The sequence below is a fragment of the Opisthorchis viverrini genome (assembly GCF_000715545.1).
Source record: "Opisthorchis viverrini unplaced genomic scaffold opera_v5_208, whole genome shotgun sequence".
Lineage (NCBI taxonomy): Eukaryota > Metazoa > Platyhelminthes > Trematoda > Opisthorchiida > Opisthorchiidae > Opisthorchis > Opisthorchis viverrini.
The window spans coordinates 26,489-49,906 of record NW_008751863.1 but is presented as its reverse complement, the minus strand read 5'-3'; the positions used below and the strand labels follow the sequence as shown (position 1 = coordinate 49,906).

Sequence of the window (23,418 nt, the reverse complement as noted above, 5' to 3'; positions counted from 1 at the left end):
GTTCTCCAACCATTCGGCGCAACAAATAGCGCATTCCACCGAGAAAATTCACCGAGGCAGGAAAAGTGGATTTGGTCTATCTTCAGGAAGGCGTATGTACTATTTTGGGGGGGGGGGGGGGGGGGTGAACCGCCTTCGGAAGGATATCGCTTGGAGGGTAAACCCTGTCCAGAATAAACATCCACCCCAGGGTTGAGGCTGGTAATACTAAGTGGGCTTATCAAACGAATAAACTGAATACGAGATTCACAGTCAATTAGGAATGATTTCCAGATGGCAAGTTCAGAGTCAACAAAGAAGCTCATTTCGCTCCCTCGGATGCTGGTGCTAAAGCAAGTAAACAATAAGCGACCTACACGAACCTGTGGTGCGGTAGCCAATGGACTGAGTAAGGAAGAGGGATGAGGTAAGAAAGCTTGTGGAGAACGCAAACAACGGAACACCAAGACTGGCTTAACAGTCAGAACAACTAGTATCTTTCCCGAAGAACAGAGGTCGGTTCAAGTGCGCCTACAATGCGATGATGGTGTGGATAGCACAGATGACTAGAAGGCAAACAATAAGAATGAGCTTCGACATGCGCAACCAGTGAGTCCAGAGTGGCGTGAGATTTGGTTCTGCTACCAACCTCTTGGTGTCGACTTGTGGGACAATCCACGTCCACATTACAATAGTTCTGCGACAGCTGAGATAATGTGAAACACATTAAACACCAGTACGTTTGCCCATTAAGAACATAGGGCTGTCTATGAATGATGGTCAATTTCTATGTCACGGTACCTGGAAGAGGTTAACTGTCTGTACCAGAAACACAATGACCAAAAAGCTCGGATGCAATAGGAATAAAACGGATTTTGGGCACTAGAATGTGTTGCCAAAGGATAAGAGTTCCCAGTTGAAGTCTATCCGATTTTACATGAATTGGAACCTGTAGATTATAACAGACGAATCTGGCTAAGTAATGCTCCATCGGTAACAAGGCGCTCAGTTGCAGCATCCTTTCGATGCCTAAATACCATGCCACCCAAAGGAAGCACGGGGGCTGGGATACTGCTAGGCTGTCAAAGCCTAGACGAGGGGATTCGACAGGCAGAGGTCGGGTTCGAACCACGGACTTTCCGGTCAGTAAATTCGCGCTCTAACCATTGAGCCAGCTCGCCCCGAGAACAGATTATTTTTGGAGAGACTAGTTTGTACGATTCTTCCACATCCCCATCCAGCGTTTTTTTTCACTGCAAAGAGCCTGCAGCACCAACTTGTGACAAGAAGAGTACTGAACGGAAACAACGTATGCTTATATGAGTAATTCACACCTATCTGAAATGTGATGTAGTGCATACATCGGGTGTTGACTGGACGACGCAAGCAGTATCGCTCAAATAGCTCCATGTTGCAAAACAGCATTTCACTACACAGGAATTTGGTTCCACTTCGTTCATAGGAAACAGTCAGCCACACAACATCGTAAGAGGGCAAAAGCATTAAAACTGTTTTCTATCATCCGGATGAAAACCTAGCGCAACAATGAAAAGTAATCATGACCTACCGTGGTTATTCAGTTGATATTCCGCGCTTGACAACATCACCGGATGCGCTCCACTAACCATCAATTTAGAATCCTGGTATGGAGAGGTATGGAGAGGTAGAAGAGCTGTCGCACTCTCATCAGAAGCAGGAAGGCTACAGGACCAATGAGGTGGAGTTCGGTGTTGACTTGTGTCGGTGGAAGACTTGAAATTCGACTGCTGGGAGAGAGCTTGGTGTGGTGCATAGTAGGCCGAGTCGTCACCGCTTCCTGATCCACCAGCCGCGGTAGCAGCTGTTCGAGCCCAAACCATGGGCGTCTGACGATCTGAGTGTGCTGGTGGTGGCGGCGAACTAGATGGAACTGAAGGAGGTGGGTAGTCAGGTGGTGGAGGGATAATCTCGGCAAGAGACAGCTGCCGACCAACAGGTGCCAGTGAGGGTTGCACAACACCCATGTGGTCTGTGATGGTGTTTGGTTTTGTAGCCGCTAAGTTAGCACTGGTGGTCGCATTGGCGACACGATCGAAGGCCACCATCTGCTGCATGACGGGAACGCTAGCATATGGTGTGACTGTGTCCTCGTTATCCAAATCTGAAAGCGATGGTTTATTGGGCGCGGTAGGATCATACCGCGCGGGTAGCTGCACTCCGCCATTCGGAAGCACAGGGATAGGACGGTGAGAAGTCGTATGGCTATCCATATGGGAGTCATTTCCGATTATGGGTGTAAAACCTGTGAAAATGTAGCAGGAGATTGGAGGCGCTTGAGGACAGTGCCATAGTAGCACTGAATAAAGAGAAACCGTGCTCATAAAAAAAGAAGTAGAACACGGTGGCACTTAGCGCTTATTGCCTGGTTCGGTCAGTACTTAACATCGAAGTTCAGCAAATGCGAACCTCCAGGCTGGAGGAGTTTGAATAATAGGGCATTAGCCTGCTGTATAATCTCAACTGGTGAAGTTTCGGATCCGCCTTCCACCTGCTTTCGAAAGGCTCCATGAATGCTTCTAGTTTTCATCACCTGAGAAAGCTATAGACAACAGACGCTACTGTATATGACTAAAATGAAATGGTTAGATTAGGAAATAAGAAACATGTGCAGAACTCGAATAACACTGCGCACAACAAATTAGCAGAGGAATTGCCCGTATTCATCTTTACTACGATGGAGCGCTTTCTCACTCATAGCAACAGAAACGAAAGCACATCAACATGGGTGACGATAACGCACTCAAAATTCGACATAGATCTAGTTATGATCAATTTACCGTTGAATGGTAGGTGTGACTAATCTGGCTTATTGTTCATTAGGGGTTGAATGTGGAACTTGGCGGGACATACACATTCCAAGAGTTCTATAGGAAATTGGTCCAATCCAATTTAAGGTAAAGTCCGTTAACATTAAAGAAAAACGTATACAACAGTTACGGCTGTTGGGTTTCATACCCAAAAAGGGCTGCTTATCGAGGTCCATTGAAACAAAACTTTAGTTCCATTCAGCGAATTTCCGCACGCAATCTGCTCAGAAACGTACACACTGGGCCCCACAATCGGGACCTTCTCTTCTGAGGGATCACTTCACCCCAGTCCAGCAAACTACACAATTGAATCGATGTGCAAAATGCCAAGCCACAAAAAGGAAATTCGTGACCTCATACACCTAAAAAGGACCCAATTTTTTATCAGAAATCGGGGAATGTGAACACAATTTGGCAAGTCATCTGGTGTATGTTCGGCTGTGAGGAACGTAAACAGATTAAGTTCACCTCTGCTGGTTAACCCCAAGACGTAGTTCTCACAATATCATACCACACAGTACGAGATCAACGGTGGTTAGGTTAGCTATTCTGGTAGACAGTTACAAGTATTGTGAGCTTAATCACTCGACTAGAGCTCAGTCAAGTAGTTACCGATACGTTTAAATGATCCAGATAAGACAGTTACCTCATGGGAAACAAGATGTTCCTGCCCCTCGAAGGTGAAGTGAGCACAGTTTGGAAAAACGTTACGGGACACCGTTGAGCTGTTGACAGAGGGCTTAAAATATCATTCAAATGAGTGAAACCAAAGGACTTTCACTTGCTGTTCACCGAAGCTAGTTCGTACACCATTTAATCATACTGGCAAACAGTGTCGATTATCGTCCTCGCTGCAACCGAATTCTCCTTACCATGCACTTTAGTACCGGTTATGAAGTGAGCTCCTCAAGGTAAATACAAACCAATTATCTTGATGATGCAAGCAAGGAAGAGTACCAAGGTAGCGAACGGTAAGGCTAGGTTTAACTAATTACAAACTCTGGATGTGTATTTTAACGACGTACATGACCACGAGTAGATGCTGAATTGAGTTCGAATACACGTATGGCAGTTGACCACTATACTAGAACTAGTTTACCAAAGAACCTACTTTAATGTAGGTCCTTTGGTAACGGCGAAAAACCTAAGGATTCAAAGAGATGAATAACAGTTGGAACAAAGCTCAATTTAGGACCCAAGAGAGGTCGCATAGTATTTCGCTTAATGAGATTTCTGGAATCCATTAGGTAGTAAGGTCTTTGGTTTATTGCCTGTAAGAGAATCCCATTTCAAGCGGAAGCAAATAGAGAGAGTAAAATATACGTATCGTGTACTGCATATAATACATGAAGCACGTACCACCTAAGAAAATGAAAAGAACTATTCGGCTATAATATGAAACTCATGGTTCGGATGATCTCTCCTGCATGAGGGACCAGTCTGACCTGGTGGGTCTGCATTCGAGAGTGGCCACTGAGTGTAATTTGGTTGAACCGTGTTCTCAAGGAGGAAATGAAAACCAGGGTAGGGGTCTGAAGGAACAACAATGGCGGTGACAATGATGCACACGTTCCGGCTGTCATCATCAGCATCACCATCGACAGCATGACATCAGTGTTCAACACCAATGCTTCACTGCCGTACAACCATGATTTATTTGAAAGCCTTATTGTGAAGAAAAGAGTAAAGGTGAACAGGGAAGCGACGTAATGCTAGCTTACCACAATCATTCCGAGGTGCCTACACCTCCAGACATTCACTCAGGCAATCTGAATAAAAACTGACAACAAGAACGTCACTGACATCGGTTGGCAACCATATATTGTAAGGCCTCCAACCAGGCACAGTGAGGATCACGCAGTCCCCATCCTGGAAGGCGAGTAGCACCGACAGCACCCAAGCGTTTCGTGATATCCGGCTGTCAGAGACGCGGGATGATCAACTCACAAGAAAACAATCAGGATTTTATAAAGGAAACTACCCACAAGGTTATTGGAAACTATTCGAAAACGCATGACCAGGTTTCGCCCATCTTCGAGCTCATCAGGCAGGAGCAGTCCCCGGGTTTCCGTCAACATTATGTTCTACTTGAACCCAAATTGGAAAGATCTCAACAAATACATTCATCTGCATATCAACTAGGTTTTCACTACATTACCCATTAGGTTGCTGAAAACTCCTCGACAGCCGGCCGTTGTTTCGCTCTTCTTAGGGCACATTAAGATTTATTCACTTCTGCGGTAACGGACACCAATAATGATGGTGAAACTTCTCCCATTTGGAACGTTTCAAATTCAAAAGTAAGATAAACAGTGGTACAGTATCACTACTGTGATATCTCAAATATCGTAGCAAGTAAAACATGAGGCGACTTTGGTGCAGTATATTCAGTTGAAGTATCAATAGTCTCCCATGAAAGCCCAGTTGATATGCGGATAAGTGCATTTGTCAAAACCGCGACATCATTTCAATCAAATCAACTGGTAGAAAAGGTTGGTTTATGGTAGGGCATTGGTGGATTCTGTGAAGGTAACACAGCAACAGTACGTCGGCTCCAACACAACATAAGCAGAACGCTTTATCTTTGTCCACCAGACTGGAACGAAAGGACGGTACAATAGCTGTGTGCACGACCGATGGCGGATACATAGTAAGCGGAAACAAAAACTTAGTGACGGTAAGTTGCTATGGTGCAAGCTTTGTCCAAGCAGAATGAACCGGTGATCACCCAGTAGAAAGAAAAAATATACCTAGGTTTCCCCAATGTTTTAAACCGACCGGTTGCAAGTTTCTCGTTAGAAGCTATTGGTTCCTGATGGATTGTAGGTCACGTGGAAAACAGAAAAATGTGAACTATCAACGGACACCTACACGAATAGGGAAGGTATAGAAACAAAGCATGTGTGCGTTGTTCGGAAACGATGCGCTATTAATAAACGTAGAGCTTCGTGTATGGCGTTATAAACGGTATAATTGTCTGTACACTTGTAAGAAAGTTCACTCTTAGTTTTCAAGTCGAATGTGATCTGAACGCAGTATCACCAAACTTGCTGCATTCGCAAAGCTTGGATGGCTTTAAACCAACTGCGCCGACATGGCTGTATGGCGGCGAAGCTCGCGAAGCATCGACATTGGTCATTAGTAACATGGGATATTGTCAGGAAGTTGACCAATAGTTCGACTGTTTGGAAGAACCACAATGTGGTAACACGTTGATATACGGTGGAAAGACCTAGGAAAAGCTTAAAAGTCGTGGAGAGGGCTCGATACTTGCTTCACCAAAACTACTCTACAAAGCAAGATGATCTCCTAAACATTGTAAACCGCAGAACTTTTAATCGCTGTATAGAAGTAATGCACTACTTACAAGGTTAATGAAAACCACTCGAAGCCCATGACCAGTTTCACCTGTCTTGGGGCCCATAAGGTAGGCGCAGTCCCCGAGTTTCCATCAACCTTATGTTCTAATTGAACCCGAATTACATGAAATTAGCGAAATACACTCATTTGCTTGCCAACTGGGTTTTCATTGGAGATACAACTCAATCTCTCGTTTATGTTTTTCTTCAACTGAACGTGCTACACAAGGCTACCTTAAGTTTTAGTTTGGCACGCCAGTATCGCAATACATGGTAGACTTAGTACATTACCCATTAGGTTGCTGAAAACTCCTCGACAGCCGGCCGTTGTTTCGCTCTTCTTAGGGCACATTAAGATTTATTCACTTCTGCGGTAACGGACACCAGTTTATTTGGTGTACAGTGGGTAAATCAAATCGTCGGTTAGCAAAATCATCAGCCGTTCGGAAAAGTTTCACTTCAGCGAATGCCATTGTTCTCCATTTCGTTTGCCAAAATACCACATTGATCAACAGCTAGAGCACTTGTATTTGAACTACCTGGCGGCCGTGCTACGTTCATTTCCTCTAAGCGCTCCCAGCAAACACTACCAAACTTTCTGTTTCTCTGACCTTACTCAACCCAATCTGGTGCTTCAGATACCGTGGATACGAAGCATGCGCCCCTTAATCTTAGTATGGGGTGTAACAACGATGCCGTAGATGAGTGTTGAGGTGCATGTTTGTCAAGGGCTAGGAGGAGAAGTATCAACTGCATTCAAGGTCTAAAGAAAGACTTCACGTAAATCCGGTAGGATGGCATAGGTTGTCACGCGGAAACAATGCAAGTCACGTTATGGCCAATCACCCCGTTCATAGATAGATGATGGATAGCGGTTAGGCACAGCAAGATTAGCCTACTTTTACTCTAGAAATGCAGTCTGACAAGCATTCAATGGGTGCGCTGAAGTGGATGATATAGGAACATTGTGGTCGGCTTGTACAAAACAGCTGTTTTTGAAGTGACCTGGTGTTAATGACTTGTATCAGTGGTAACTTACAAGTTGTATTTTGTTCAAAGGGGGCCTACAGTCGAACTTCTTGTTCTGGAGGTAGTGTTACGTCGCGTTTTTATGTATTTCAATTTAAATGAGTTTGGGGGCGGAAAAACGGTCCTTCTGATGGGGAAATCATTATATAAGGGGACATATAGATGGCTATATATGTATATACATGTATACAATTCAATGCTAAGTAGTACCATTACGTCGAAAAACGCCAAACTGTTTGCAACGGGCCAGTGGGGTGGTGAATGGATGTACAAAATTGGTGGTGAATAGGCGGACTAAAGGAGCGAGATGCACAAAAGTTGGTACGCACAAAGAGATAAGGCCTAACGGCGAAAATGTCTGAAGTAGAGACATACGTGTTTGCAAACAACAACAATGGAGAAGCACCCATGACCAGCCATGAATGGGCTGAGCAATAAATGTAACAGGCCGATGTGCGTGAGCAATATCAACCGAAAACGGCTATCCAGAAAATGCCATAAGAGGAGGAACTGTTAGTTCGGAAATGTAGAAGTGGTAGGGAAGGTGCTTGTCTGAGGACTGAGAGGCACGTCTGGTGTCCAAAGAGCTCACGATGACATAGTGTGACTACCCTATCTTTCCAAGCAAAAACATTCCGTGATTTCAACACGACAACATCGAAAATTTGCATGGAAATGAACATAGGAACAACACATTTGTATGTTAAACGATGGGTTCAACCAACAAAAAAAACGCCATTAGGGAACTCATAACATAGGAACAACACATTTGTATGTTAAACGATGGGTTCAACCAACAAAAAAAACGCCATTAAGGGAACTCATGATAGTCGCTATTTTCGAACACAAACTGGCTTCTGGTCGACCGAAAACGACAAGCGAAAAAAAACCCACACATACTGCCATGATATTTAGGCACGTACTCTTACGAAGACTATTACAAATTAGGCGTAGCTCAGTTCTTGTTTCTCTCAAGTTGCACGACAGTCTGCGACAACACCTAAAAGATTATAAAACAAATAATACTGGTTTTGAAGCACAGAGGGCAGAGCAGTCCGGTATTCAGTCATAGTGTCATTAAAATTCTTTGTACAACTCAAGTGAAATGACGGGAACATAGATTCACTGCATGTTTTTCATTTCGCGATGGAAACCCCTTCATTCACTACTGAAGAATCCGACCTCAAATATCGCAGTATAAATTTTCTGGACAACTGGACCTTACTCACAATTCATAAGAATCTAAAGTCTGGTTACCGAAAAGCCGAGTTTATTCCTTTGATGCCGCATGATGATGTAATATACATAATGTACATAGTTGTTTAATAATCATCTACAACAGATCCGTAATGACTCCACGACTGGCCTATTGTTGCCAAGTTCTTGCATCGCCAGACTCTGCAGAAAGAGTATGACCACCTATTAAGTTGGTGGGTCTACGTGTTCAAACGTAGCTTCTGTCCTGGAACATTCGAAATTTACACGTTATCCAGAAAAGAATAGACATAAATGCTAAATTCCGGTTCTGGAAACCCTGTGGATATCTAGTCGGAGAAAAATCGAAAAAGCGTCGGCGTGAGAAAGTGATATGACCAACCCGGCCTTCAAACCCAGGTCGCTTGAAACTCATTGTTTTCTGAGTAACAAATACATCTATTCACTTACTACCCGTTTTGCTCATCAGCTAGGCCTAGTCCACAGTTAAACACTAAATTGGATATATGCAAGACCCCATTTACAAAGCGGGATGGCGTTGGCGACAGGCCGAATTGGATCTCTCGTCAAAATACGTTTTTTGGTTACCATAAACAACAGCCTCATTGGGTCATCCCGTCAAAATACCGTATCTCGGTACCATAAACAGCCTCATTTGGGTCATCCGAGGCCTACATAACGATCCTGATTCCTCTCTGGACACAATAGTACTGATACCCTCCCAAGTGGCTGACCAAAGCGAAAAAAAGCATGCACAAGTCTGATTCAGTGTTCACTCTTCAAGAGGAGCACAGGGAAATAGAAACCCAAAAATAACCGCGACACGATATGACCACCTACATCTTCTTCCCAGATTGGCCACCCGATTCAGCAAGAATGACCGTTCTTCGTGTGTGGATCAACTATCTTCAACCAAATAATGGGAAAAATCCAGGCGATGGGGGGATCGTTTCGAAAGCTATTTTTCGTATCAACGTAAGCGCTGCGACTTTGACCCTAGCGGAATCGTTCTATTTCGAACAAACGCCTCAATAGCCGGACGTACACACGGATGCCAAAATGGTAGCATAAATCGATACCGAAAATTCAAAGTTGCAGTAATAAATACCCAAAATATGCACCCTGGTCACGTGAACCTGGATGAACGCAACGTTATGCTGTCTTTTTGGGTCGTGTGAGCAAAACAATACCTAAGATCTTCTATTTACCAAGGGACCACTTGCGACGGCACAAAACTCGGCAAAATTCATGCTGTCATAATATTTTAAAAAAATTCAGATCAGTGCGTGGAAGGGCTGAGTCGAACGCAAGCCTACTAACAACTGAAAAAGCTTCACAGCTAAAATCGAACACAGTGGTTAACAAATCTTCGACCCTTTTCCCCACTGCCCCAAACTCAGCAACACAGTCCTTCTTCACATATGCATTAAATGAGTAACAAGACCAAATCTCGCCTCTTGACAATACTCCACGAGGATCGGCGTATTTTTAATTTGATGCGCGGTCTGTCCAAATTAACACCGATCAGGCTGTTCATTCAACGACATCTACACTGGTCCGTGCATATATTGGGCTTGCTTAACAAACAGTGCGCTGTGTGTAGGATGGCGCTACCAGCTAGCACGACAGCTGAAGATACGGACAAAGACCACGAAGGTCGACGTTGACTGCCTGGGTTAACATTGTGTTTATGGGCTTCGTTGACGGGGTCAGAAACTGGGCTGCCTTGTCATGGGTCATTGATGGATGCACAGATTCGAGACTCTTGCAGTCATCCCCACACCGGATATGGTAGTACTCATTCTCCTAGTAACGGTCAAAAAAAGGAAGAAAGCTAATCTTCTGTATGAATCTCGTTCATTAGTAGGATCAGCCAGTTTTAAGTGACTCTCGTGTTAGTTGTTGACTTATTAAAACGACCAATCGACTACCGATGAATATTGCTTAATCCAGATAGTCAATGAACCCCACACCCATGGGTGTATAACCATAAGAGCCTTACCAGCACCTAGGATGGACAAACGAGCTTTGATTGACTGACTTCTTGCTAAGGGCATAAGCAGGTTAGCAAAAACGCATTAATTACCAAGATAGGTGCGAATAGTGCCTTGCATCATGATGCAATAACAACTATCTGGTATATCTGTCGCTACATACAAGCAACTCCGTCTTCGGTCGATTACTTCCTATAGTTTGAAACAGTCGACAAAAATCCTATTTAGTTTGAAGAACGTGTGTTGTGTACGAACAAAGCTTCATCGTCAGACGTCCAAAGTGTGTATCAAACGGTAAACTAGTTAACACATTGGAGCTCACTTTTTTCAAGAAGGCACTATCATCGATCGGAGCGTTAGAGCACCTAGTCTACCAATTACCACGAGGAAAACCAAGGTAGCCGATGCCGTAACATACGAACCACAAGTGATCAACCGTAGAATCAATCATATTGACTTGTTTTTTAATGGATACGGGTAGTAAACAAAAGTTACTCGAAATATGAACAGGGACGATACTTCAGTGAGAACGCCCAATTTACCCGAGGCTATCTAAAATAAGGCAGCACTTTTACTTGTAAGTCATCAACCATAAAATTCTAGTAAACGTGGCACCCATGAAGCATCGATGCATTTGAAGCACACCTAGCTATTAGCCGAAAGGTCCTGGCCGTGAGGAAGCAGTGCGCTTAATAAACAATTCAGGACCAGGAACCAAACAATCATGCTGTGAACAGACGAACACGGCTGTTGGCCTGCACATCTAACTGCGGCCGGACAGTGCCGACTTCCCACGGTTGAATGCATGTCGCATAAATGTTGATTTATGTGAAGCATCTGGAGTAGCGGTAGCTCGGATGCGGATAGCAGAGACCACAGCGACCAGAAGTACGAGAAACAGACAATGGTTTGTACTCTCGATTTATGTGAAGTGCAAGTGTTAGGAGTCTGTGATCGGAACGAGTTAAAAAAACCGCACTTCACATTTGAACTTCAGTTGTTCGCCACCGGAAGCTGCAATGGTGTGATGGAGTCCGGACGAACTGGTGGAATCATCTGTTAGTCCGTCTTTGCACGTATGTGTCGTGTCGAATGAAACAATGCAGTAGTGGGCGAAAGGTGTCCTACTTGTCCTACTACCATCAGCTTCCTGGATGGGTGGCGATCTAGAAAGGGAAAATTTGACTGAAAAAGTTTATTGACTATCGGTCAACATGTGATGTCGATGGAAGTGTTCACATAGCCAGACGAGTGGGTTATGTGCGTCCAACTAGAGATGGTAGTGGTTTGGGTGACAAGACCATTGTTTCTGAGTGAGTGAGGTTGGCAGACACAGTAGTCCAACATCAAGTTTACTCCAATTTGCCAAAGTAACAAGCAGAGGAAAAAGATGTGGACCAAGTAGGGGGAAGCGATTGCTCCGTCATATCTGTGTCAGGGCACGCAGGTGTTCCGAGGCCCGTCCTATTAAACATGGGAGGACAGAACTGGTACAACTAACTGACACAAAGAGGTGTATTTTACGGACAGGCAAATTCCAGAGTTTTATCCAGCTGCACGTAAAGTGGAGTGCCAGAAGGAAACGAAAAAAACAAGCGCTGTTTTTGGGCATTATTGGGTGCACAACGCAGCTGTGCTAGGTCAAAATCCCGCCACAGACCAGTGAAAAACCTTGAAAGACAACCTCAGAGCTGAAGAACAAAAAACATTTAATTGGATTGCTCTAAACCAAACTGATTCAACAGCTGAGTTGGCCACGAATTCCAGTTACTAAGAAAACGAAGGATCAAGGCTATCAAGTGAGTGAATTCCGGTTTACACTACTAATACGTAAGGATACGCAGTTGAGCGACGTGGCGAGAATGCACCAAGTAACTCAACGGATTCGTCTTTCTGGCTAGCGTTGGCGTGCACCACGGACCGTAATTTGAAACCTATTAGAAGTCCTGGGACGTTCTTTCACCGCCCATAGCCGGACAAAGACCCAAAGACCCGCATGAACATTCAGTGAAGTACCATGCACATATGTGGTTGACAGCTTGTGTACGCAGTCTGTGTAAAACAAACCAGAATGCTCTGTCGCTTGTGTCGCAGAGATATGCAGGTAAGAAAAACTGCTTAAGTACGCGCATAAACTAGTGGTATTTTCCAGTTGTTAGGAAGCCCAGTGTAAGATAGCGAGGCACTCGGGTGCGAAGAGGATCACCTGTTAGCGTTTTTAAATAAACGTTCAATAGAAAATCGTGACAAGGCTTAAGAGTTCCGGGCCAATCTCGGCTCAGATATTGTCAAAAAGATTGAGCGCGACGAGGTGTATACGATGGAAACTTTTAAAGTCAAAACACAGTGTAGTGGAATAACATCTTACCCTAATACGCTGTTTTCCAAACTTGTGACAAGTCTACGCAGACTATTCTACACACCACAAAAAACCGTCAATAGAAAGACATAGGACTGATGTGAATACAAGGGAGACTAGAAAAGGCTGAAGCATACTTTCGAAGCTATCGATAGAGAACAACGTCGGAGTGAGCTGAATTTCTTCAACTACCAAAAAACCGGACAGTCTGTCACGCAAATAATGGAGACCGGGTGACACTAAGCTACATCCAACGACAAACACACAAAAATCTTCACTCAGGTTTAAATTCTGCTGGTGTTTATCAACTTAAAATGATCTGGTTAGTTGGACAAACATGTCCGAAGTTTGCTGTTACCTCATCAAACAACACTTCAACACAAAAATCAGTTCTGGTGCTCCTTAACTAAGTTTCTCTCTCTGGTCAAAGTTGTAATAACTTCTCTGACTCAAACGCATTGCTTTGTCAAATATTCTACCAAAAAATGATTACAACATTATTTGTTCGAAAGATGTTCGAACAAAATAAAAACTCGTGAGTTGTTCAGGAGTAGAGACGTGGAGTAGTCCCTTATAGCGCCGTGGTTGATGGATCACGTCCATTAGTCAAAAAAGCTATGTTGCTTCAGATGTAAACAGCCTTCACGCCAGAACAGATTCTGAACTCATTCACTAGTGATGATCGTTGAGACAACACCCACATTTTCTAAGTTGTGACATGGCGCCAACCCTGTCTGCTTCGTTCGCTTGCCCGTTTCTGCTGCAGCTATTTGCGTAATGAACACAGCAATTCCGTACCTTCGGCAGGTCCCCAAACAGTTTATTGCAGCCAGTGTCAGCGATGACAGAACACCCGTGTTCGTGGTGAAATCGACCGTCTTTGTCATAGTCTGAAGCGGCAACTGGCATGACTCGAAGAGAAAAACTAAACGAGTACGCCTATTCGGGCGAATTACGAGAAACGGAGAATGGACGTCACGGGAGGGTCGGTCGTGAACAAACAGGCCGATAATTTATCAGCAAGAGTTAATAACACCGGAAGTTTATAAGTGGCGAGAAAAAACGTGGAACCCCTAGTGTTAAAATAGGATCAATAACTTCGCGACAAACACTGACAACAGAAGTTGCTTTGGTAAACTTCACATAAGGAAGTGTCCACAGTTATGGGATGACATAATGGATCTCACGGAGCCCGATAGGTTGATTCATGTTTGGACCAAGAAGTCAGACAGATGGAATGCGGTGAATAGACAATTCCCCTAAGGTTTATGTGGTTTTATGAGTAGCGATACGTTCAGATACTGTACGGTTTAGCTTATGTCAACAACCAGCGTCTTCAGTTATCTGTTCACAACCACCACATGGAACAAGAGCAAAGCAGGGGAGGTCCCGACTGCAAACATATGTGAATCCGTAAGGTCAATGGGTCGAACAAGTGGATGAATTTAATCTGGTTTGCCTGTATCTTTGTTCAATTCCTATCGACGGTGAGTCACACAGCAACTAACTGGCCGTTGGAATAATAAATGATCATGTGATGACTCGTAAATTTAACGGTGGATAGGCAGTCGGGGCGACAGTATGTGCCACAGTAGAACGTCACTTGCAGTCGGATGGCATAGATGTCTGACTGACGTTTGAAAAGTATAAAAATATGACAAGAAGACCGGTAGCCTTGGAGTTAAAAGTCAAACGTTATCCAACGGTAAGTCTACCGACTGTTTACCACATTTTCCGAAAAGCTGGTGGCAACTCGCTCGGTCGCGTATTGTTGCATCTCCTACCTGAACAAAAGTTCATATACACACTGACCAAATACAGAATTACTGACAGCAGTAACGACCCCAAGAGGTATTACGCCAGATGAAAGGATTTTCATCGCACTTAAAAGAAGTATGTACGAACGCGGTAGAGTGTGAAATGGAGAATTTAAATCACCTGGTGGAAAAGAACAGGCAGGAAATTTCCTACCATTAAGTGTTCCTAGGAGGAATGGTAAAAGTTGACTTGCCATGCAACCTGCACAGATTGTACGCTTGGTCTTTTATGCCTACGTGGGACCAACTGGAAATGTTGGACTGGGTCACAGACATGGTCACTGCTTTACTCTCTGAGCTATTGAGTTTCCCCAATGAAGGACAGGAACAGTCCCCAGATCAGTGGAATGATCTTTTGATACGTCTTAATGTCCAACCACACCGAATGGCATTAAGTTTTAAATCTTTGATTCCAGTCGAATCTAAGTGCCTGTGATTAGATTTTCGACAGCAGTAGTAACTGTTGAAGCAAATCCATACCCACTGAGACCCAACCACAAAGCCGTTCCAGGTGCAAACACAGACTAAATCCTGTCAAGATGATCTAGTACACCAAAATGTATTGGAGAGCAAGATAATGCCATCCAAGCTACCTGGTGGAACAACACCTGAAAATAGGTCAAAGCAGCTTCAACTCATCGGATTAATTAATAGTACGGATGAGATGAACAACTAGATAGCTAAAAAATTAAACACATATTGACGGCGAAAATGTTTTTTGCCACGTTTTTATAAAAATGGAAAAATGCGCGTGGAAAAACTCAAGCCAACTTCACAGAAACACTAATCAGTGAATCTCGGATAGGACAGCGCAGCTATTTATCCGATAGTTGCAAAGCCAAAGAGCCATGCCTGGCAAGACAAGGACCGGGACAGCAACACGACGCAATGAAAGGGCTAAGAGTTGTAACTGATACCCATTCGGAAATATTGTCATAGAAGATCACTGATGTAGCTAAGTGTTAAAAAGCTGGCAGCTTGCCAGTGAAAATATTAACTCCAGAATACCTGGTCAAGTGTCGGTTAAGTGAGATAATCGTTTCAAAGTAGAAGGAAGTCACGCCATTGACTGTTCACTAAATATAATGAGGAAGTGAACATGAAAGAGAAAGCTTCGCAAGGATACTATCAATTTTAGCCACCTGTGTTTAGGTTGGAAAACACCTCAATGGAACTAGGATGGCTTCTTCATAAATTACAGAGGAACGCGTAGGCATTGGAAGTGGTATGGCGAATATAGTTCAGTATCGTATTTCTTACAAACGCGTACATAATCCCCTTGAAGAGATGGGCTAGGCCATTGAACCTGTGTGGGATAAGATGAGAACGAAAAGACAGATCAGCTGAAAATTGCGGCCAATCATCCTTTCTTCTGTTTGTTTTTCATGAAAGCATGAAAGCACCGTGGTACAACGACATAAGGGGGTAGAGTAATAATGGTTACCGGTCGGTGACCACGATACCATGGACTCGTCACGCACACTCGACCTGAGGGAATGCCAGATGTCGAAAAGACGAACAAGTATGTTCCTGAGAGCTGCACAACAAACCTGGCAGCCAGGTGTTTATTCGTGTTTTTTTTTATGCGAGCACACTAAACAGAAGCAGGAGTGGACCTGAAGACATGCAGTAATAACATAAGACCGATAGACGCACTGGAGCAAAACCCTAGATCTTTATTTGGTAGGTCGTCCTTGAAAAACAGTATGTATTATGTACCTTGACATGGTGCACAACGTAGGAAGAAGTTGATCAGGAAACAACACACTTACCGACTAAACCCGAGAATTTCTGGCTAACCTCGACAAAATCAATCTCGATCTTTATGGCCGAGGCTACCTAACTTATCGGCAGCAAGCACTAGATGATGGGCTTCAGTGTTACTATTCTTGTCAGAGAGGTAGTACAGGCGAAGATCTTCACAGCTGTCTGCACTGACTGTAATTGGTTTCAGACGTAAATGTGAATACCGTTAAACATTGGTATTTGGCATTCTGAGAGAAGACTGCGAAATACGGACGAAACATTGAAACACACGGGACAACCTGACAACCCAGCAGACGTCTACTATGTATCGGTTCAGTAAATCTGCTTGTTAAGTGATGCTCGTCACGATTCTGTCTCATCCGTTTCAGCGGTCGATTCAGGAGGCAATAAAACCGGTGGTATCGAAAGACAACTGACCAACTTTCCATTGCAGCTAGTAAACAAAAGAGGTTAATGGATGTTGGTCAGGTACACAAGACCAGTTGGCACATATTTCGCTAGCGACGAAGCTGTGTTCACTAAGACGCCGTTGCTCGTCTTCCGTGCTGGCACTAATGATCTACTTGGTCTAAGCCTATGTGAAGTGGAATTGCATTACCCATTAGGGCTATCTTAAGGGGCGCGACTTAATGCAAAAAAGCATTTACAGTATTATATATATATATATATATATATAGCGTATGATACAAAATGAAGATAATTTTCTCGACGTTTGAATCCACACATCCGCCACTTCGTTACAGAAAGACCAACGATAATTTTGCCCCTCTCCACAAAACTGGAGAATGAATGCACTGTGTTCAGTATAACCCATGTTTTGGATTAAGGTTGAAGAAAAGTATTCCCTAACAAAATACCCGATTTATTCTGTGACCGAAAACCTTGCAAATCTGACTATCATAAAAGGGAGGATGACGGATAAGCCCCGTAAAATTTTCTCAAGTGAAGCCCGATATGTGAGTTTGTGAATACAGACTGACGAACATGGCACAAAATATGAACCACATATGCCAAGCCTATTTACGGTCTAAAAAGGGTGATCGGAAATCTGGAGGACCAAGGTAAACAAACCAGAACTCACCGGATGACGCAACGTTGGGAACATTTGCAGGAATGCTGTTCGAAGTCACATAAGCCGTATTCGGTTGTCCGAGTGTATAACTTTTAGAGTTGTGACAGTAAGAAGGACCCAGGTGAGTATTGTTCCCATTGACCATTGGCGATGCTGCAAATGCCATGCCAGGTAGGAGGCCCGGTGCTGCAGGATTCAGTAATGCAGAGTAGGCATTTTCCATTACAGACTTCTCCCCAGCATAGTAGTTGGTATCAAAGGCCGACACGAGTGGATGTGATTCTGGGGCAGCGCTGGATGGCCATGAGGAGGGAACGAATGCCGGTCCGTACATATCTGGCGAAGCGACGAGACGCCCATTCTTTGTGACAATGCCTAAATCACCGCGTTCCGCGCGACGCCGTTGCTGTCGACTCCGGTGACGTCCATACAAGATCAGTCCAAGAACAATCAGGACCCACAATAGAACAAATGCTATCACGCTGACCACAAACCAAGGCTCACGAGTCAAGCTGTCACCAGTTGCTTCTCTGTTGGCTTGTAAGTCATACTCAGAATTACCAGAAACATCGAGTCGCTGGCTACGAGAGTGTTCAGGAACTGCTTCTCGTCCGTCAAATATTACACGACGATAAAGTGGATAATTCAGTGAGTGATCACCAACTGGTACATGAGTGGAATCTGTTTGGAATGGGGAGCCACTTTTACCGTGCTCCCGTGAAGGTCGAGTGGGAAAAGGGAATACAACAATTGGTAAAGAACGCACTCCTTCCCCACGACAATTGACGGCTGCCAGGTATATGGTATAGTTGACCCAAGGGTCCAAGTTGTTGATTTGGAATGTTCGGTGCTCAGGTCCCAGCTAAATAGTGGACAAGAGAGGAGCACAAAAGTTATATAGGTCCCGGCCAAATTTCAAAATTCACTGAAGGTTAACCGAGTCATTTAAGTAGTTTACATCGAGTGAGTTCAAAGAACGAACAGCTAGCCTAAAGCCACACACCGCATGATGCGTAGGAGTTTCTCCTCAGTCGTTACTGATCAAATATGAGCGGTACGGAAACCGAGTGTGAGAATGCTTTCAAAACGGCCTGTCTGATGCAGTTGGTGGCAGACCAGTTTAAAAACATGTGTGGGATCCTTAGTTAAAGTGAGGTGAAAATTGACGCTTCATGATAGAAAAAAATTAAACGTTCGCCTATAGCACCCTTTCTGTGCCTACCTGTCATGCATGAGAAATAGGATACTGCCAGGTTGCCCAAGCCTAGACAGGGGAAGTCCCGATGGACCTTCCGTTCTAACCACCGAGCCATCATGCGATAGTCAACCATAAATCGTGGGAAGAAAGTAACTCGACCCAAACCTAACAGTCTCTAAATTCCTCGTTAATGATGAGGAATGTTTTAAGAACAATGGAACACACAAATAATCTATGATTCAGTATGCAGACAAGTACGTTGAGAGATTTTTTCCGAGATAGATTAGCTTGAGACCCACAAGTAGGTCACAGGTGTCTTATAAGTCAACTTTTCAATTACACATCGCTGTAGGGGTAACAGAGGAAGGCGAATTGAATTATTGGAGACATCTGAATAAAGTGAAAATAAAAATGCCAAGCGATATGGAGACAAATCACATGTAGATTGACTTGTTGAAACGTATGTTAACACGAATCCTAAGACGTTAGATATTACAGGTGACACAGAGGTAAGTAGTGCGACTGAAAGTTTAAGAAGGGCTATCCCATAAGAGCACCTTCAGTTGTAGCCGTGGCAGGTTACGGAAGTTACTTGTCGAAGAAGGGATAAGGGTTAGCATCTAATGGTTGGTGAGCTTGGCACGGAAACAGGTGACCTCATTATGGGTTTGGTCTGAGAGACGCAAAGCCCATTCCAAACATAACAGAATAACTATATAATGGAGGGAAATCAGACTTAGGGTGTGAAGCGCCTCGGGAATTGAAAGGAAAGCGAACTTTATTGGATGGTCAAACAATGATCTGGCAGCGAAGTCTAAAGACCACTGCCAGCAAACTCAGTTGCACTGATCCTTGCCGTTTGCCTGGATAAGGACCCCGAGACGGGACACATCAATGGTTAGAGACACTGTTAGATATGGCCCAGCCGCGCCCTCGATGGCTCTTGTGCATCCAAACTATTGCCTCCAATGCATAGATCCCTTCCCAACCCCCACTTGACAGTCCACTGACAACCCTGTATTTACACAACAAATACATCAGCTACCGTCACCAATGAGCAGCTACTCATCCTATCGCCCCAAATCATCGGTGAAAGAAACTGAGGCCGTTCTAACCACTGTATAGCAAGTACGCGGTTCTTACAGCTAATCGTGGTTTATCGGAAGCACTCTTCGTAAAGGATTTCGCATTAGCGGGCGGAAAAAGCATGGTGGAGGATGAAGAATACAGTCAGGGGACAAACAAAGCTGAAACCCAGAGGCATAATACACAAACGAAGGTTTGCAGAGATCAAACGTGTGTTTGGACCTAGGTGAGTGATTTTAGCAAGATCGATGGCCTGCACATGGTTGTCACGAAGCCGTAGGGAAGCAGAACACCGGGATGGACGACGTAGAGGCGTATTGCCAGAAACTGTATGGATGCCGGAGACAAAATATGGAAAAGCGCTGTTGATATAGCATAAGGAAACAATATAGGTGGTAAAACGGATTCTTAAGGGGATCCCTTCGTGACAGTGCAAGCATTTGACAGAATTCCATTCAGATGCACATATAGCGACTCACGATAAATCTGATGATCCAGCTGATCAAGTTCGGGTACAGACTGCATACAAAATATAATAATAATCGACAGTGTGAGTCGTCAACCATCCTGACAAGTACATATTACATTGTTGTCCCACCCCCCATCCCATAAAAATGTTTTTAAGGTGGACAGTATCCTGTCAAGGTGCTTTGTTCAAGAGGGCTTTAACAACAGAATTCATTCCAATAAAACTTCTAGTACCTCCGCCATGCTTGCTGAATAAAGTTGCTTAGGCTTCTTTGTTCATTTATGCATCAGTTTGTTGACCCACTCACAGTATGCCCTAAACGCCATAAGCAGCCAACTGATCGCCCCGAAGATCAAAAAACAGTTTTCAACGGCCGGAAGATGGACAATAAAAACGGTTTTTCTAATGTTTAACCTGAAGCCTCACCATACATAACGACGAGCAGCAAAGCTGATGGTAGGGATAACAATAACTACATTTCAGTGCAAAACTGCCGTGCAACTCGGACGCACGAGGGCAAACAAACTGCCACGCTGCCCATGCCTAATAAGGGGCAATCAAAAAGCCAGGGTAACTTTGAACTAAGGATATTCCGGTCACTAGATTCGAGCTCTCGCGAGACAAGATAACAACAAGGAGCGAAGAGAGAGATTCGAGCATCAGTACAGTGAGCAGACACCGAAAAGGGATTGCAGCAGTTAAACTACACCCCAGTGGAATAGCTCAGAGCTACACAAAAGTAAGTTATGATAGTATGAACTGAACTGAGGGTCATGGGCCATGATTTTCAATAAACAACAAGATTGAAATTGAACATTTACCAACAGTCCATTATACAGTGGATGTGAGACGGAACGCAATACACGGTCTGCTTCGTATAACCGTTCAAATTACGACAAAGAACAGTCCGATGCTGCCTCGTGCTTAGTTGGCGTGATGTTTACAAAGAGGATGCGTAGAAGACAACCCCAGTCACACTAACGAATGTCATTTGGTTCGTCCTCTCAAGCGTGACCAGAATTCGCGAGGGACTAACTGTATGAAGGAACTATTCAAGCGAGACAAGTCCGGTGCAAAAATTTCATGCACACAAAACCAAAGATAATTCTGAAAAGTAGAGGTCACAAATGCTCTTTTGGTGTGCTTGTCCTAAGTGGTGTAATAAAACTTGAAACGTGTCCACATAGAGCAAATATGTAAGCGGTAACAAATCACCCCGTATGAGAAGCGCCTTTTCTGATCGAAACATTTCTAGTGAATGGCTGTTCATTATACCCTTTTCTGACACAGAAAGCCATTAGTTGCGACACTATAAACAAGTGGTGCACAGTCAGAGCAACCATAGCAGAGTAGACATAATCAGAAGTAGAGTTCACATCCGGAAAAACCCATCAGGCAACCACATCAAAGACATTTTGTTCTCCCAAGTGTTTGTCGTCAAGAGACTCGCTGAATCGGACAGATGACAAGCACAACCCGAGACCAAAACACTGCTTGTAAATGGACTGCTTTCCCAACTGGAGATTTTTTCCCAATATCACTCGTGATTCATTTCGTCAGGACCGCGCTAACACGGTGGCTCGGTATCGCAATTTGAAAACATATGACCGGCTACAAAATGAATATTAGCAACACTTCGAATCAATCCGCTTTACCACAGTCCAGCGTTGTCGACTGGTTACTTCAAAGCACGCTATCTTAACCGATCATCCGCTGATCCAAAATACACACGCTTGAGCCTGTGTATACAGCACCAACAAGCTTTCGGTATTTTTTCTATGGGATTTGCTTTACTTTGACATTTGTAAGCGTAGGTAAATCTTGTCACTCGACTTCCAAAGGAGCCCGAGCTCACACAATACACAGGCACTCCCTGAGGCTGATAACTTAGCACTAGGGTTATCCACTGTCCGTCCACATATGCGGGGATAAACGAACCTCGGAGCAAACCTCTCTGTAAGACAAGTCAATTGAATATATACAAGTGATTCCTCAAAGAGGCTATACAAAGCTGTAGGGGGTCATTAAATCTCGGTTGTATTGCATTTGTCCAATAACGGAGCTGAATAGGATATACAAACGGTGTCTATTGGCCTCTAGAAATAGGCCCATAGAGCATCCTGTGTTTGGCTGGGTACATTGCTATCCAGCTGCCTTCTGAAAGCAGTAAAAGGAAATTTATTTCACACTTTATGACACCCTTCGTCATACAGTGGTCAGGTGTTATGGTATCGCAGGTTTTAGAAATATGAAGGGTACGTCTTTGTAATGTACTACTCATAAAGTTGCTGAAAATCCGTCGAAAACATCACAAACGAGAGATTCAGCTGGGTTCCGGGTGAGTCTCTCAAAAGACAAAATTAGTTTGCAACTGAGTGTATATTCGCTAATGAAGAGTACGTGTTTTGGAAACAGTCACCAAGGGGACCAACTAGAGGCAGTTAGCCAACATTCGTACCTTCAATATCTCAAGATCTGATAATGTCTCTAACAGTTGATGTGGCCCGTTTCGGGGTCCCTATCCAGGAAGACGGCGATGACCAGCGCAACTGAGTTTGCTGATAATGACTTTTATACTTCACTAGCAAGTCATTGTTTGACCACCTCTGGCTTGTCTCCACCCTTTACGTGGTTGTGCGAAAAGAACCCTTCGAGGAAGTTGGTCGACTGGCATATACGGCACGTCGCCAAGCCAGCGCAACCTATGCAGTGTGATCAGCTCATCTATCGAGGGTGAGTTATACCTTCCGAATACCACTCGACGTACTTCAGTAATGTTGACTCGGTGTTCCAAACAGACTCGGGTAATGCTTCGAATACATCGATGGGCACAGACCATATAGGGTGATCTTACTCGATACCTTCTTATAGTTCCGATGCTAAAGGAAAGTGCAAACGGATGTCAGCACGATGGCTACGTTGAGAGATTAACGGTAATCTATCTAGTGCTACCATGAGTGAAACTGTCTGGGAATGGGGTTCTATACCTTACTCTCTATACACTCGGGATAGACAATGGCTAACTATTTAATGGGTCAGATTTTTTAACCATCGGAATAAAACTGTGCAACTCGCTACCCGCAAGTGAAGCACCTGAATAAGAGACATAACATGAGGTCCTCCAAATCAGTTTGAATCAGCAACGACTGAAACAAACACGGTACTCACAATTCTAATCCCATCAGTAACATTCTTACCCCCCCCCCCCAAAAAAAAAACACCAATTTT

The 23,418-nt window shown here is 44.0% G+C and overlaps 3 protein-coding genes across 3 annotated transcripts in view; 2 read left to right on the top strand and 1 right to left on the bottom strand.

Moving 5' to 3' along the window:
• T265_08202 (hypothetical protein) overlaps positions 1-23,418 on the bottom strand; it is a gene marked incomplete at both ends in the record, with an annotated part of 54,613 nt that overhangs the window by 16,089 nt on the left and 15,106 nt on the right. Inside the window, 2 exons of the mRNA XM_009173937.1 lie at positions 1,547-2,260; positions 17,447-18,299. Of these exons, the coding sequence (XP_009172201.1) occupies positions 1,547-2,260; positions 17,447-18,299 (1,567 nt within the window). The remainder of the gene's footprint in view (positions 1-1,546; positions 2,261-17,446; positions 18,300-23,418) is intronic.
• On the top strand, positions 1,005-4,609 carry T265_08203 (hypothetical protein; the record flags this gene model as incomplete). Its single annotated transcript, XM_009173938.1, has 2 exons — positions 1,005-1,121; positions 4,490-4,609. 2 exons carry the CDS (start codon positions 1,005-1,007, stop codon positions 4,607-4,609), a joined length of 237 nt encoding a protein of 78 aa, XP_009172202.1.
• Positions 9,257-9,463, top strand: T265_08201 (hypothetical protein; the record flags this gene model as incomplete). The annotated part of the gene is made up of 1 exon (XM_009173936.1): positions 9,257-9,463. One exon carries the CDS (start codon positions 9,257-9,259, stop codon positions 9,461-9,463), a length of 207 nt encoding a protein of 68 aa, XP_009172200.1.